We start from the raw sequence: 15,459 nt of genomic DNA, 5'->3' as shown, positions 1-15,459 counted from the left end.
TCAATGCTTTCCGCATCAAATCTTTCTTCTTCTAATGCTACTCTAGATACCGCTGGTGTCACTTCCTTTATCAGAAGAATCTCTTCCCCTCTGTCACACTGTATTTCTGGGCTCGGCCTCATTTGTTCTTTACGAATGAGACTGGCATTGAGACCTTGTTGTCTCCTTTTCCAATTTATTTCTTCATCTACTTCCCTTTGTTTTCTCATATCCCTTCGAATTCTTTCTTCCTCTTGCCTTTGTTCATCTCGTCTCCTTACTCCTTCCCTTCTTTCCTCTTCTTTCCTTCATCTCTGTAATCTTTTGTCATTTAAACTTTGTGCTTCTTTCTCCTTTGATTTCCATCCCTTCTATCGTTCTCTGTCTATTGTCGTACTTTCTTTGATCTTCTGCCCGTTCTTCTACTTTCTCTTGCTCCTCCTGGTATATCTGCTATAGTCACTCCCTGCTTTTCCTTTTATCTTCTTTCAATCTCTTCTCTCATTCTTTATCTTTTTTTCTTGTTCGTCCTTATCTTCTCTTTGCCTAACTTCCTCGATACTTTTCCCATCTATCTTAAGTAATATCTGCCCTCCCATCCATTTGTTTTGTACGAGCACTATCTTATCAGCCTTATCCTTCTCTCCTTTTCATCTCTTAATCAACCTGTCTATTTTTGTCGACAAATTTGGCCACTCACTCTTTTCTTCCTTGCATTGTTGGATCTTAGGAATCTCTTCCTTTCTGTTATTCTCCTCCGGCCTATCGTCACTACTATACGTGGGGGGTTTGTATATCAGATTACTATACCCCATTGCTGCTCTTAATTCCTTTAAAGGATACACCCCTATTTCTTTTGTTGTAACATCCTTTGCTTCAGGTCAGGTAAGGGGAGCTGAGGACTCAATGCCTTCCTCCTCATGCTGATTAAGCATCGATTCCACAGGTGGAGGGTCTTCTATTTCCTCTTGATACATCTTCCAGAGCTCTAACACCGTTAATCTTTTCTCTAATTTCTTCCCTGTGTATGCGGCGTGCAAGTATGTGTGTTGCAATACCGCTTTTGACAATGATCCCCCTTGTGGCCATGACATGAAAGTTTTATCTGCCGTGCCTTTTACTCATCCTGCACTGTACTGTTTTAGCTTGGACATATGCTTTGGCAGTGTCTTGTATAGGTGCATGAGAGGAGTATCCCCCATAATGACAAGTCTCAATTGACTGTCGATACTTACCAGACTGTTAAATAAACCTTATACCTTGGATTACATCACCACTTTTCAATGTTTTTAAAACAACAAATATGAGCAAGCACCATCAAACCCTGCTCAAGCCTCTTATTTCAATAGCCTATCTATTCTCTTGATTGGCAGATCTATTCTCTTGATTGGCACCAATCGCTTTGCTATACTTAATCACTGTTGCTCTTCAACTTTTTCAATGCTTTCACAATCTCTATCACTCTTTGATAGTTTTACTCAACAAACAACATTCAGACCAGGCAAACATTACAAATTATAAACACTGTGATCCTCTTTTCCCTCGCCTTTACTTCATACACTATACAGGGTTTGAGACATCACCTTATGTAATCCTGATTACAAATTTTATAATTCACCCTACTCCCGTTGGAGTTTCAAATGCCTCCTTCTAACTCCCTTCAGTCAGGACTTCTAGGCGCTACATCCTCTCTTGATAATATTTCCTGTCACTCGAAAATTATCATAATCCCGTCCCCTTTATTTGCCATTCTCCTTAGCATACTCACCATTCGTTAATCGACTCAAGGTCTTCAGTATCGACTCCTCCTCCAATCTGACCACTTAGCCTTCTATCCACAGAGCGCCAGTGGAAACTAGGCAGGGGGTTCGTCAAAGGGGGACCTGCCCACCGTCTTGGTTCTTCTTGCAAGTTTATTTCTATCGGCTGCTCTCACAGGAAACCCAGCTATCTTCCAGCTAATGGCACAGGATGCCTGATCGTTCAAATCTCTAGAGAGAGAACTAGTTTGGATCTTTTTGAACCATGCACACCACTACCGGGTGGGCGTATGGCACTTTAGGAACATGCATGCAATGGATGGGTTTGCAGAATAACTCAGGCCAAATAACTGAACCAACTCAGAAAGATGGCAAAGTACTGTTTTATTAACAGTTATCTAAAACAGGGAGGTACAACGAACATCAACGGGCGTACACTCGATTTCTCTCAACAATCTTTTCATAAAAACACGATTATATACTCAAACTACATCAGAGGTGACGTCATAGAACATGGCAAATAATGGAAAACCTACTGGCGATCAGGAAAGGCTTAAGGGGAACATCTAAGTAGACATTAGATAGGAACTAGGATTGTAATTGGCTCCCCACTGTCAGGTGGCCAATATATGCCTACTTCTAAAATGTGTCATCTTCAAAAACATTAAGTACACGTTTTCTTATTGGTCTTTAAACTATGAGGTCCTTCGTTATATGGACCACTATAATTGCTTGCCACGCTTGTGCCATGTCTGGAACATTCAGTTCATTTAGCAGCACATACGCCCAGACCCAGGTGCAAGGAGATGGGCCTGACTCTAGACTCTTCCTCCCCACCAAATAAGCCCAGCATCTCTCATCACCCAAGTCTTCTGCCAAGAAGATTATCTTTGAACTTGGACTTGCAAAGTATCCTTGTCTCGGTGAATACATGGGAGAGCGGGCACTCACTAACATTGTTCTAGGACTCCATGTTCAACTCTATTTTCATCCTTGGTTCTTTCTTAGCACCTTAACAAGGGATTATTCATTCTTCACACGTTCACTCCTTTCCAGAAAAGATAGCCAGCCTTGGTTGCATCAGTCTTGACTCCAGGCCAAACAACCTCGCCATGCAGCTCCACAATTCAACTACTTATTCTTGCTGCAACACAATTCTCCCTTTCATCTTCATGGGGCCTGGCTTACTAAAATTCATGATACCGATATCCAGAGCCTATACAATTGCGGCTCTGCCTGCATTCAATTCACTACATATAGCCAGATTCTATGATGACTTAGTCTACCTTGCGTTTCAGTGTCTGTACAATTATTGATCAGTTGATTCTCTGCAACACTTTGTGCACATGTAATCTTCTTTTTCATATTTAAGATTTCACTCGATTCTTTTCTTCATCATAGGTTTCTGTTGGATCCATACGTCTTCTTCAGCCAATATCCTGAGACGTAGGTCATACTCTCTTTTGATGTCACAGACCTCTTTCTTTGCTCTTTTTCATGTTCATTCATGGAGTTCCTCCCTCAGATTATCGACTGCATATAGCCAGCTTCTATGATGACTTAGTCTACCTTGCATTTCAGTGTCTGTACAATTATTGATCAGTTGATTCTCTGCAAAACTTTGTGTACATGTAATCTTCTTTTTCATATTTAAGATTTCACTCGATTCTTTTCTTCATCATTTGTTTCTGTTGGATCCATACATCTAATTCAGCCAATATCCTGAGACGTAGGTCATACTCTCTTACGATGTCACAGAACTCTTTCTTTTCTCTTTTTCATATTCTTCAGGGAGTTCCTCCCTCAGATTATCATCTCTTCGGGCATACATTCGATAGGGTTGGTCCAATAGGTATCTTCTTTCGAATATATGCTGCAGTATTGGCACAACTGCTGGTGTCAAACACGACACAATCTCAGGCTTCCAACATATAGGAGGTAGGGGGGTGGGATTTCCTGCAGAGGTATGCAGCTGCTCCTCTACCCTTCGGTCATCCATGATGTTAAGACGGATTTCTGAACTCTGACCTGGTGGGCAGATGTTCAGAAGGCCAGCCTAGTTTCTTGGAACAGGGTAACCTCTGGACAAGCCAGACCAATCAAGGTAGCTATGGTCTGCGGTCAAGCCTAAGTATCATGAGGGGTGAGGGTGACTGAAAGACCTCAATGAGCACACAGAGCAAGAACACCTACAAATGACTCCCAGACAGGTGTATATATAAAAAATATCAACACATTTATTACAAGGCCTTTGTCACACGAAAAGAATCACATCAATACTATCAAATCAACACAACACAATCAATACAAGATATATACAAGACCATTGGGGTATAACGGGTTAAAGGCACAAAATATGTTCACAACCTAGAGGGGAAGGAAAATAGGCAGTGCAGATAGTCTTAGGCCCCTTCAACATCAACCACACACTTAACTAAGAGGCAGTCCAAACCCTAAGAAGAGAGGAGCCTTATGCTCAACAGTACAAGCAGTGCTGGTGCATGCGTTTGTTCCAATGGGCAAAACGAGGTCTCTTCAGGGGTCTCTAGCATCTCAGGAAGGTGGGTGAGGCGATGAAGAATAGATTCCCACTATTCGAGAAGGGCCTCCACTTGAAGGCAGAGGTGATTCCAAGGTGCAGGCATGGTTCGCTAGTTCGCACTAGCAGTGGAAAGGAAAGGAACCCACAGGAGCCACTCGTGTGTAAAAATGGATGGAGGCGCTAGGGGCCAACGGTTAAAGTTAGGGTTACTCACCAGCCCCAGGCGCACTCCGGACCAAACTTCACCAGTCAGGTCCACTGTGGTTGCAGGTTCAAATGCAATAAAAAGGACGTCTCTGTGACTTTCAGTTCCGAAGATACAGAGATGATCCCCAAATGGGACAGTGGCGATTTCTCCACTCCTGGGATCAGGAGGTGGAGGGATCAGGGCAGTTTCACTGTACCAGGCTTCAGGGGCAAGAGGGTCACAAATGCAGTGCACCTGCAAAGATCGTCGCCGCGGCTGGGCAATACGGTAACAGCATTTACTCCGGTCCTGGCGCACTCGTCTCACTTCAGACCTGGGAATGCCAAGTGTTCGAAATTCGGTGTGAGGGTGCCGGGGACACAAAGCTAGCACTATACCAAGTTTCAAGGGACTCCTCGAAACAGTGGCGGAGACAGAGCAAAGGTCCTACGTAAGCATGGTCAGCCCACTGTTTGGACCAGGGACACTTCCGAGAAGGCTTACTTGCAGGTTTTGTTGGAGGCGGCGAGAATAGTTGGTCCCACTATTCCAATGGGTCGAAGCGATTTCGACATTGGGCTCAGGGTGCCAAACCTTCCAGCGGTTCACCAGCGGTTTTTCAACTCAGCTTCTTAGTTTCAGAATGCTTGAATCCTATCTTTCGTTCAGTGAGAACTCCAGAGATCGCCATGGTATGGGTGTTTGAGGCCTCCTCTTATCCAGAGTCTCCTTCGCACCAAAACAAAGAGGACCCGATGGGAGATCTGCTCACAAACATACACTCCATACGTGGACCAATCATGGACCACGGTGGTCCCAGGCATTCACATCACTCCAGAATCTCTGACGGTCAGGATGTGTATTGGGGACAGAGACCCCAGCCCACATCCTGGAGGCACACACACAAGACATGCAGAAGCCGGCAAAAGCTTGGTGTTTCGCGGGAAACTGCATGACCAAATAAGGATTGACCCGGGTCGGCTTGACCTGGGCAAGGCAAAGGTGCAAGATAGCCAAAGGACAGGACAAAGAACCTCGTGGCATGGCCATTTTGGAGCCACACCACCTATTGGTGCCAAATGCGGTATGCATGGTTAAAAAGGCAGGAAAGGTTTAAAATTGCATGAAAAGGTAAGCTGCCACCAGCCCTGTCCATGACACATCTGCACATCTCCTGAAAAATCCTACTAGAGTATCCGGGGTCTCTGGAAATGACAATGAGACCCAAGTGCACTGTACTGTAAGGTACATTGGGCACTTGTTACATGTTGCAGAAAATTTGCAACATTGGAAAAGCATAAAGGGAAACAAAGTCTCCCAGTACTGACTGTCTTAAGGGCATGTCAGTTTCCCCATAAAAAGTGAGTGAAAGCCTAGAGGAGTGTCGCATAAGGCTGTGCTCCCCTGGCAAAGTCAGACTAAGGTGTTTAAACAGCAGCAAAAAAATGTTGGGGGTATACAACTGGAGGGAAAATTACATATAGAATGAAATCTTTCCTAACACATGGCCAAACCATTTGGGTCACCTGTCTTCTGAAGATGTCCATGTAGCTCCATTTCTGCTTTTGGCACAGGTCACCTTCCTCTGCATCCTATAAGGAATGCTTTGCTACTTTCATGTCAGTTCTGAATTTTGACTGATATTTTTACTATGCCAACCTAATTCCATATGTCCACTGTTCCTCTAAAATAACCTTTACACATTAGGTCATGCATACCTCACATCCTCATCATTCTCTCTCTGCCTTTCTATGAGCTATCAATGTTTCACTTTCCATCTCTTCTAAAATCTTAAATCTTTAATAAATAAAGCAAAGAACTACAGTAGAAGAATTTGCAATGCGCAAATGAGAGACGACCTCTGCAACACAAAGATGTTAATTTACAGCAGGTACCACCGATACAGTTAAAGGTTTCTCTAGCCAGACCTAAAAATAGTATTTTATAGATTTATCTAGGCGGTTGGGCTTTATCTTCAGTGGTCCTAAGTGCAAAGATGTCAATGGTTAAAATAATTAATGAGCGATCTTGACATTCTAAAAGATGCGCTGGCATCGGAATGGTAATGGAATGCACACCTCATCAACACCAGAGAGGTTGAATACATCATGCCCTCCACGTGCCAGGGTAACATCATGCACTCCAGAACACGGATCTGATACTGATACCAGACACTCATCCATGGTGATACATTCCAGGATGAAGCAGGCACAAGGGCCGAGGGGGCATCTGGTATCCATATCCCCTACCACGGGTGGACTGGCAAAGGGGAAAAGATGCAATTGTCCCCCAGAATGGTTCATCTGTTGCTCCATGGGCCAGAGAGCCAAAATGTAAAAATAACATCTGTAAAATATGAAATACTTCAGAATTTAGCCCGACACAAAGGAACTGAGTGCTGCACGGCCTGCTCAGATTCTGTGTAAATGGGGTGAGGCGTTAAGCGTAATTTCAGCAATGTTGTAGATGTGCCTGGGTGGCCCCCATACATGGGCCTCCACAGTGAGTGAGAGGGAGTGGCTATGTAGGCAATGTAATAACGGATTCTGTGGTTGGTAATGCTGGCACCACTGCTCCCCCATACACCATTGGTCTGTTACAATCCACAACAGCTTATCACAACACCTACTTGGCAAGGAAGAAAGGGTTCATTTCTTATTATAGCTTGTCCTTGGTTTGATTCTGTTCTGGTGAATCTCTGGATCATGAGTATGTTCATACAAAAAGAGTTTAATAACACCCTGAATAGCACTTGTGAATGTTACATATATAGTGGTTATAGAGGTTATACTAAATGATAGTCTGGTAAACCCAATTGGGTACCCACACTTGCAACCTGTCAAGTGGTTGCAGGGTATGAAGGGAGACCAGTAGAATGGCAAAAAGAGCAACAGGGAGACCTGTGGACGAGAGACAAGAGGACCCTCTTTGTAAGGTGGCAACCATGGTGGGACCTGAGGAGGAGCCAGGATGCTGGCCGACACCCTGAGGACCTGTGAAGCTAGGCGAGTTGGGCCGTTGGACTAGCACAGGTGTGGGAGCCTCTGTGTCAGAGAACGAGCCCCTCTGGCTGCGAGCAAGCAGGAGATAGAGAGGACACCATCTGCATCCTCACAGAATCAACAAAGTTGCCAGCATATGCAGGATTCCATCTGGTGTTCGAGCGGGGCTCGCTGAGGTCAGAGCACCAGCCGGAGAAGCAGAAAGGAAGCTGCAGGAGGTACTGGAGCAGGCCGCCGAAGACCGGTGAGTGTCGGGGAAAGCCACTCAAAAGCTGGGGCATTCCTGGTGGGCTGCGCATGAACAACAAGCACTGTATGAATGAAAGCTTCAATCTAAGCTGAAATATGCATATTGGAAACCAAACTGAATGAACGTTTTAAACAACGCTGAACTATCCATATTGAATACTGAATCTACTGAAAACTTGAAACTAAACATATTGAATCCAGAGTTGAAACACAACTTTACGGGCAAAGAAAATAGTATCAAAAGTCCAAAGGAAGAGTGCCCACATATAAGCAACCTATGGGGAAAAGAGCAAGTATGACTGAGTGCAACAAAAAGGTGGGGCTTGAACAAGACCACCACAAAGTGAATCTTATGAATGAATGCAGTGCAGCAGGGCCAAAGACTTGCAAGAGGTGTGTAAGACATGGCAAAGCCACAAGGCTAACTAGAAGAAGCCAGCAGACTATAGCAAGGCACATAATGTCAAGAGGCCGACAAAGAGGGACTACAAGAATGGGAATCTGTACACCAGGACAAATACAGATTAATCGTGTGTGCTGAAGAGCCTAGGCGTCCTGGTTGCGAGACCTGTGAGGGGTGGACTGTGTGGTTTGACAACTGCTCCTAGACCAGTGAGCCTTGCATTGTGAAAGCCAATGGCATTGTGAAACAAACCCAGAAGAAGCACTGTAAGTGAGCTGGTGATGCAAACCAAAAGGAGGGTCAAGTTGACCTAAAGTTAAGTTAAGCTTTGAAAGACTGAAAAAAACATTTGTTGCTACATTGAAGTCTTGGGGAAGGTAAACCTGGGACTTGATAAACTACAAAATGCTGTCTTGAAGGTAGAGCCTCAAGACCCCTTTTCTTTGGAACTGCGTTGCCTTGAATTTGAGGAAGGGAACCCATAGGATTCTGTGGAACTGTTTGAACTTTAGCAAGGTCATTTTGATACTTTTGTGGAACTTTATTTCACTTGGGGAAGGGGAGCTAAAGAAGAAGCTAAGAGCAGGAAGAAGCTCAGAACCTTGTGTTGGTCACCATTTCTTTTATTATTGACATCCCTACACATTGTTTAGCTTTAGTTGTGAGGGCAACAATTGATTATGGACACAGACAGACTTTTAAGTTGACTTCTTTGATTCAGACGTTCCTTAGTTTCATTCAGGTCGAGTAATTCCACCTTAGCATTGGGCAAGTTACCATCCAGACATTTGATTTAATAAACCATTTTATTCTTTGGAATTTGAATCTGTTGTCTGTGTCTTGCTTCATGGTGCCTTCACAGAGACCAGAGGATGATAGGTAAATGAAATAGGGTAAATGAGCTGGAGGTACACATCTGGAACAGTAGGTTAGCTGGTTGACTGTTGCTGAGATCTATGTCTAGCCTGCATGTAATTGCACCTGATTGTAGGACTGGCTCAACCCTTTTGCTTTTTTCTGACTGAAGTGATGCATGTTTGCTTTATGAATGTATGTTTCAATAACCACTTCTCTTATATTTGTTCAGGGTGATTTATCATGTGACTTGGAGCTTTGAAGCACACACAATTGTACAGACAGAGATTATAATCCTAGTATGTTTTCATTATTATTATAATCTTAGTCTGTTTATCAAATGCATTTGCCAAAGGGTACAGATGATAATAGGCCTCCTCCTTGTAGATACAATGGTGCTTTGACAACCATATTTATTGAACAGTATATTAGTTTAGCCTTCGGGTGAGAACTTGAAATCATTTTTTTGTTTTTAGTATTGTAGGTGGAATATGAGAAGATAAAGTCTTGCTTGCTTTCTGAATTGGAAGCTGTGGAACAGGAAAGCAGAGCTCAATTCCCCACCTTCCACACTTCATACATTATTTGATCCTGGGCAAATCACTTTTCATCACTGTGCCTTTTTTTCCTTACCTATCTGCAGAGAAAGCTTCACTCATAGGGGTTCATACTCTATAGTGTAACTCTATAAATAATTATAAGGTTAACAAGCTATGTTAAGTATACTGGCGAGGAGACAGGATGACAACAGAGGGTCTTATGTCATGAGGAGTGGGCACACAGGGAGCAGGCATGGGTTGTGTGTTGTGGTATGGGGAGGCAGGGATCCAGGTGTGGATATGTTGACATGCAAACTCATGTTTTTCTATGAGAGCAAACCCGGACCCCCTGGTTTAGCAATGGCTCTGCTATACCACTGAATCTTCTAGCTGTGCCACCTCTTTCCATTGTTCTAAAACTAACGATGGGATGTGAGGAGATATAGCCTGCTGTCAAATTACAGGCTGTACATGTTGAAAACCGGGCTCAAATCCCACTTTTCACATTTCATCAATTATATTATCCTGGAGAAATAATTTTACTAGGTTTGATAAATGGGAAAATGTCCAGGGGTCCAGGTCTCTAAGAAACCATAAAAATAACTCAAAAATATGTGGCGGTCTAACTGACTCGACGCTTGGAGCAAGAATTGGACTTTTTTCAGGTGGGATTTGACCTCAATTACAAACTGGACTTCAACAAAGCAGACTATCTGGACCGCGAAACTTTAGGAAATACCCGATTTGAGAAAGACAAAGTGTAATACCGAAACATGTGTCATCCAAAAAGGCCTAGAATTATCACAAAAATAATTTATAAAAATAAATCTACACACAGATGGACTGGAATGCTTCCATTTATTTGTTGTGAATAGCATAAGCCTATATATGTGAAGAAAAGGAAGTATTAGTGCAAAGAAAGGTGCAAGAAAAACCAAAACAGTTTTCTGAAATATATGCTGCACAAAAGGAAAGTCATGTCAATAATGTCTACTATATATACTTGAGGATGTTTGAGGGGAGAGGTTGGTTTTGACTTCACTTGTTCGGAAAGTTGTGGACAAATGTTGCCAGTCCTCCCCTGTGCCCTACCATGGTGGCAAAAACTAAAATGATTAAAATAGCTTAGAACAGAAGTTGGAACAATAGAAGAGGGATAACATTGGAGAAGATATAGGGCCTCATTACATGTCCGGTGGTAACCGAGGTGGTAAAACCACCTGGTTACCGCCGGACTCGTATTACCATTCCACCTCTGTGATTCCCGGAATTACCGGGGCATTACAACCCCGGTGACCTGGGAATTCCGGAGGCGGAATGGTGTTAATCCCCATTCCCATTGAGTCCCACAGGACTCAATAGAACGGGGATCATGGAAACACTGACACCATCGCGTGATGGTGCCGGTGTTTCCTCGTTCGCCTGCAGGCGGGCGGTGTTAAACCCGCCAGGTCAGACCTGGCGGGTTTGACACCTCCGCCTGCAGGAGTTGTGATCACCCGGCATGGAAACAACGGTGGCGGAGGGTTTACCGCCACCGTTGTTTCCATACTGGGTTGATTGTAATGAGGCCCATAGTTTTTTTGTGACCAGATCAGACAAGAAATATATGGAGTGCATGAGTCAGTGTTTAAGTCTATGAGTGTTTAAGTCTATGATGCAGGTGTTGCAAAACTATGACCTTATCTTAAATTGCATTCTTATGCATTAGGATTTACAATGTGACAATGTAACATGAGGTTATGATGCTGTTTAATCTGCCTTGAATAAGTGATATGTTATATCTTCTGCTTATCTTTATCTGTTCTTGTAATTATTAATGAAGCTTATGTGCTTACTGATCTAACTAAAAATATATAAACACAAACAAAAAATATAATGAATAAGTCTCTGGTTTATGTTCTGTCACAAAATTCTCTCGTTTGTATTGTTTTTCCATATTATATATGTACATATTTTCCTTAATGTTCTTTAGGTGCAATTAGAGGAGATGCTTCCATTAAGTCGAAAAGCGATCAACTTTGACAGTTTGCCGGATCCCTCCGATACTTGGGAGATTATAGAAACTATTGGCAAAGGCACATATGGAAAAGTTTTCAAAGTTCTGCACAAGAACGATGGAAGTAAAGCTGCTGTCAAGATCTTGGATCCAATTCACGTAAGCTACATTCACTTTTGTAAATTAAATTTGCAATTTTTCAAAGCCATGGCTATGTTTTATAATGACATTTCGGTTGGGGTGTAACGAGGTAGTACTACGGGGATGTTTTATAGTTTCTGTGCACCCAAATAGCTGTGTATTCTCTGAATCGTCTCAACGTTTGCATTGCAAAACACAGAAATACTAAAACATTTGATAGTCATACAGAACAGTTACAAATACATATGGAGCTCACATTGCACTTAGTTGGGGATTTTTTCACCAGAGCGTTAGAAGGTACTTTACCAGAAAACATTACATAATGGCTAAATCTCCTTTTAGACAATGAGTAGAATCTTTGAGGGAGAAACACTACAAACTATTTTGAACTTGCCCTTCTACATGTGTGTTCAACCTAAATATGTTCTTGACCTGGTCCATTAATGGTCAGCACTAAAACACTAGGTTTATTTATACAATCCTACTCATTATAGAGATTTTCTTTTAGATGTCTTCACTATGAAAAATAATTGCAAAAATAGGAAAACAATTGAAATCAAATTCACCTTTGCACTAATATATTGATATAGATTTTTAGGCTCTGATATGTGGAAGGGCCACGGGTGCTGCAAGGATTTGTGCCACCCTAGGGAAATCTCATTTTGGAACCCTCACTTCAAGCCATATGGTTCTTGACTATAACACCTCCTCCACCCAAATTCGTTCTCATACCTTCACATTCATGACCTCCCCATAGTCATAAACTACCATGTTGACATCATAATGTAGGTTCTCCTGTTGTTTCACAAAGTAAATTACTTTGTGGTAATTTACTTAGTGGAAATTACTTTGAAATACTTCAAATGCATATATTTATTTTTGAGTTAAGGGGTAAAAGCGGGGTGGGAGTGGTTTGGCATAGATGTGGTAGTGAAAGGGGTCTGTGGGGTGTACCACCCCATAGCAAAACCTTTGAAATACAAATGTGAAGTGATTTCCACTAAGTAAATTACCACAAAGTAATGTATTTCTCTGAAATGACATGGAACCTTATTTATACCTTATTAGTTTCCGAAAATGCTTGGTTCCTAGAATTATTTTCCCTTTAGCAGTTCTCTTTTTCCAGCTGGTGATGATGTAGCTTATGGTTGTGTACTGGTCTCCTGAGATGAGTTTCTCAGCAAGGTAGAGTGACATTTTGGTAGTGCTGCTTTGTAGGCAATTCATGATGTCTTGAATATCAGTGCTTAAAGGAGTAGCCAGAGCTGTTCTGTGAGGATAGGAGTGGATTGCACTTTCTTAGTCCTCTGAGAGGCATGATGCAGTCTTCTGAATGGCTTTGAGGGCTCAAGGTGGCATCTGGGATTCTTGAATGTATGATGTTGCCAACCTATAAAATTACCAGAGCTTGGACAACTGTTCCAAAAATAAGGGCAGGGATGAGAGTCTTGACTTTGCAGAAGAGCCCAAACTGGTAATGTATGATGTGATCGTCTTGGTGATATTTGTTTAGAAGAAGAGATCAGTCACCTCTAAAGTGGAGAGATTTTACGTTGTGTGAGAGTTGAGGCGTACATCCATTGTGCATAAGACAGTCAATCACTTATCGGCTTGTGCTTGGTTGGTGGTATTTCCTAAGTAGAAGGAATGTAGCCTTTGCTGAGTTGAGCTTCCAGTAGCTGCTTGACATCCAGGCTTGAATGAAGAGACAGACAGTACTTGAGTTGATATATACTATTGATGCAACTGATTTTTAGGTAAGTATGTGTGTCATCTGCATATTCGTTTATCTTTATTGTCTGTATTGTAAAGGAGTTCACTCAGAGGTCGTATGTAGAGGTGGAAGATGACAGGGGAAAGCATGGAGCATTTTGAAACTCACAGGTTACTGAGCAGAGCTGTGATCTGTTAGGGCCCATCTGGACAAGTTAGTCTCTTTTGGAGATGTGGAAAGGAAACCATTGCAGGGCAGGGCCATTGAAGCCCATATTCATGGCAAGAATGTTTAGGATGATTTCATGATCAATGGTATAGAAGGTGGCAGTGTTATTGTCTATGACAAGCAGGGTATTCTTTGTCCAGGATGTGTACAGCATCATGGATAATTCGGTTGGTGGTGGTCTCTGTGCTACATCATGGTTAAACCTGATGAATGTCTTGTAGGAGAAGTTACTGAGTGACCCTTTGGTGCACATGGATGGTGATGGTCTTCTCAATCACTTTTTCTGAGTAAGGTTAAATGGATGACTGGTGATGGCAGGTCCTCACGGGTGTGTGCAGGCTTCTTCCACAGTGGTGGAACTGTCTCATGTTCAGTGCATCTAGGGAGGCATTCATAAAGTCGAGAAGTGGTGTGAGTGCTTCACTGTGATGACCTTCATAATCGAGGGAAGGGGAGGATTTTGTCTTTGTAGGTGGTGGGCTTGAGGGATTCAAGAGTTTTGGTGAGGTTTACTATATTAACTGTCCTGAATTTGGTCAATTTGGTCACTCATGATAGGTTCCAAGCTGCTGTGGCTGGTATATCTGTGGAGTGTTTGGACAAGACAATATTTTGCAATAACCAGTCTAAGTTTTATGCCAAGACGTTGTTTATGGTGTTACGTTTGTCATTGGATTTTCGTATTGCAGGATCTGGCAGATGTTGATTGAGGTACTTCATGGCTTAGAAAAGAGCGTCCTGTGTGGAGTGTTCTGAGGATGATTTTCTCTACTCTTCAGGATTTTCTACAGCACGTTTCTGGTCTGCAGATGGCACACTTGCTCTTGGCGAAATCCTGTATGTACCAAGATGTGGAGACCTTATGTTTCTTCAGTGGGTACAGCTTGGGTAGCAGCAGTGACAATTTGCTTCACAGACACCCTTGATTCACTTTATAGCCAGCATTCCTACAAGGTTCCCAAAAGTACAAGCTTCCCTCACAAGTGCAGCACACACAATTCCTGCAAGGGCAAGACCAGCACGAGCTTAATTTAATTAATTTAATTTAAGCTTCCCTTCCAAACAGAGCAGCTACAGGAACATCATAGACAGGGTTGATGCAGTCTTGCCTGACAAACAGGTACAGTATGGACAGGACTAGTGCAGGATTCCTCAAACTCCTTTGCCTACTCAGCCCTCAAACTACTACAAAACTAGATTTATCCCAATTATACAGGTAAGAGATATGCGTCCTTGCGTCTTGTGGTAACGTTGGTCGAAGTAAGGCTATACTCTTATGAGGGGTGTGCATTTGTTCTAGTAGAAACCCAACCAGAAAAATAACAGTCCACAATAGAGGGATTGTCCAATCAAGGTTCTATAAAAATACATGTACTTTCTTTAAACACATCATATGCAACAACAAAAAAACAAAATGGAAAAACACTACACAAAACCCCTATGGAAAGAACAGAGAAGATGGCAAGTTAGAAATATTCAGCACTACTGTCTGGATCTCAACATGCTAGTGCAGATGGTTGATAGATATGTTCTCACCTTTAGGATGAGCCTGACCCTTAGAACGGTGGTGTGGTTCTCAACCATTTTGGCTGGATGGCAATTCCTCACAAGAACACAGCTGTGACATGCTAGGATGGAACAAAGGCCAGGTCTCCTTTTCTCTAAAGTCCCTCACAGTTTTCCTTTTCTATCAAAGCTCTCGGCATGAAGCTTTTACAGACACCTGCATGGTTGAACACAGCACCATACATGAGTATGTGCTGGGCTTCATTATAGCACTCTCTACTGGGCATGTCATTGTTTTTGTTTATAAAGTCTCTCAACAAATGAACAGCCTCCTCCAGAGATGTTCCATTTCTAT

At 42.6% G+C, this 15,459-nt stretch overlaps 1 protein-coding gene across 6 annotated transcripts in view; it reads left to right on the top strand.

The window, feature by feature from the left end:
* Positions 1-15,459, top strand: part of MYO3A (myosin IIIA) — a 2,295,212-nt gene that overhangs the window by 157,765 nt on the left and 2,121,988 nt on the right. For all 6 annotated transcript variants that reach the window (XM_069648154.1, XM_069648153.1, XM_069648152.1 and 3 more), the window contains exon 3: positions 11,492-11,674. In XM_069648154.1, the coding sequence (XP_069504255.1) occupies positions 11,507-11,674 (168 nt within the window). In that variant the 5' untranslated portion in view covers positions 11,492-11,506. The remainder of the gene's footprint in view (positions 1-11,491; positions 11,675-15,459) is intronic.

The sequence above is a fragment of the Ambystoma mexicanum genome, chromosome 2q, assembly GCF_040938575.1.
Source record: "Ambystoma mexicanum isolate Mex_15411 chromosome 2q, UKY_AmexF1_1, whole genome shotgun sequence".
Lineage (NCBI taxonomy): Eukaryota > Metazoa > Chordata > Amphibia > Caudata > Ambystomatidae > Ambystoma > Ambystoma mexicanum.
Note: the sequence above shows the minus strand (reverse complement) of the source record. Positions and strands in the feature narration are given on the sequence as shown.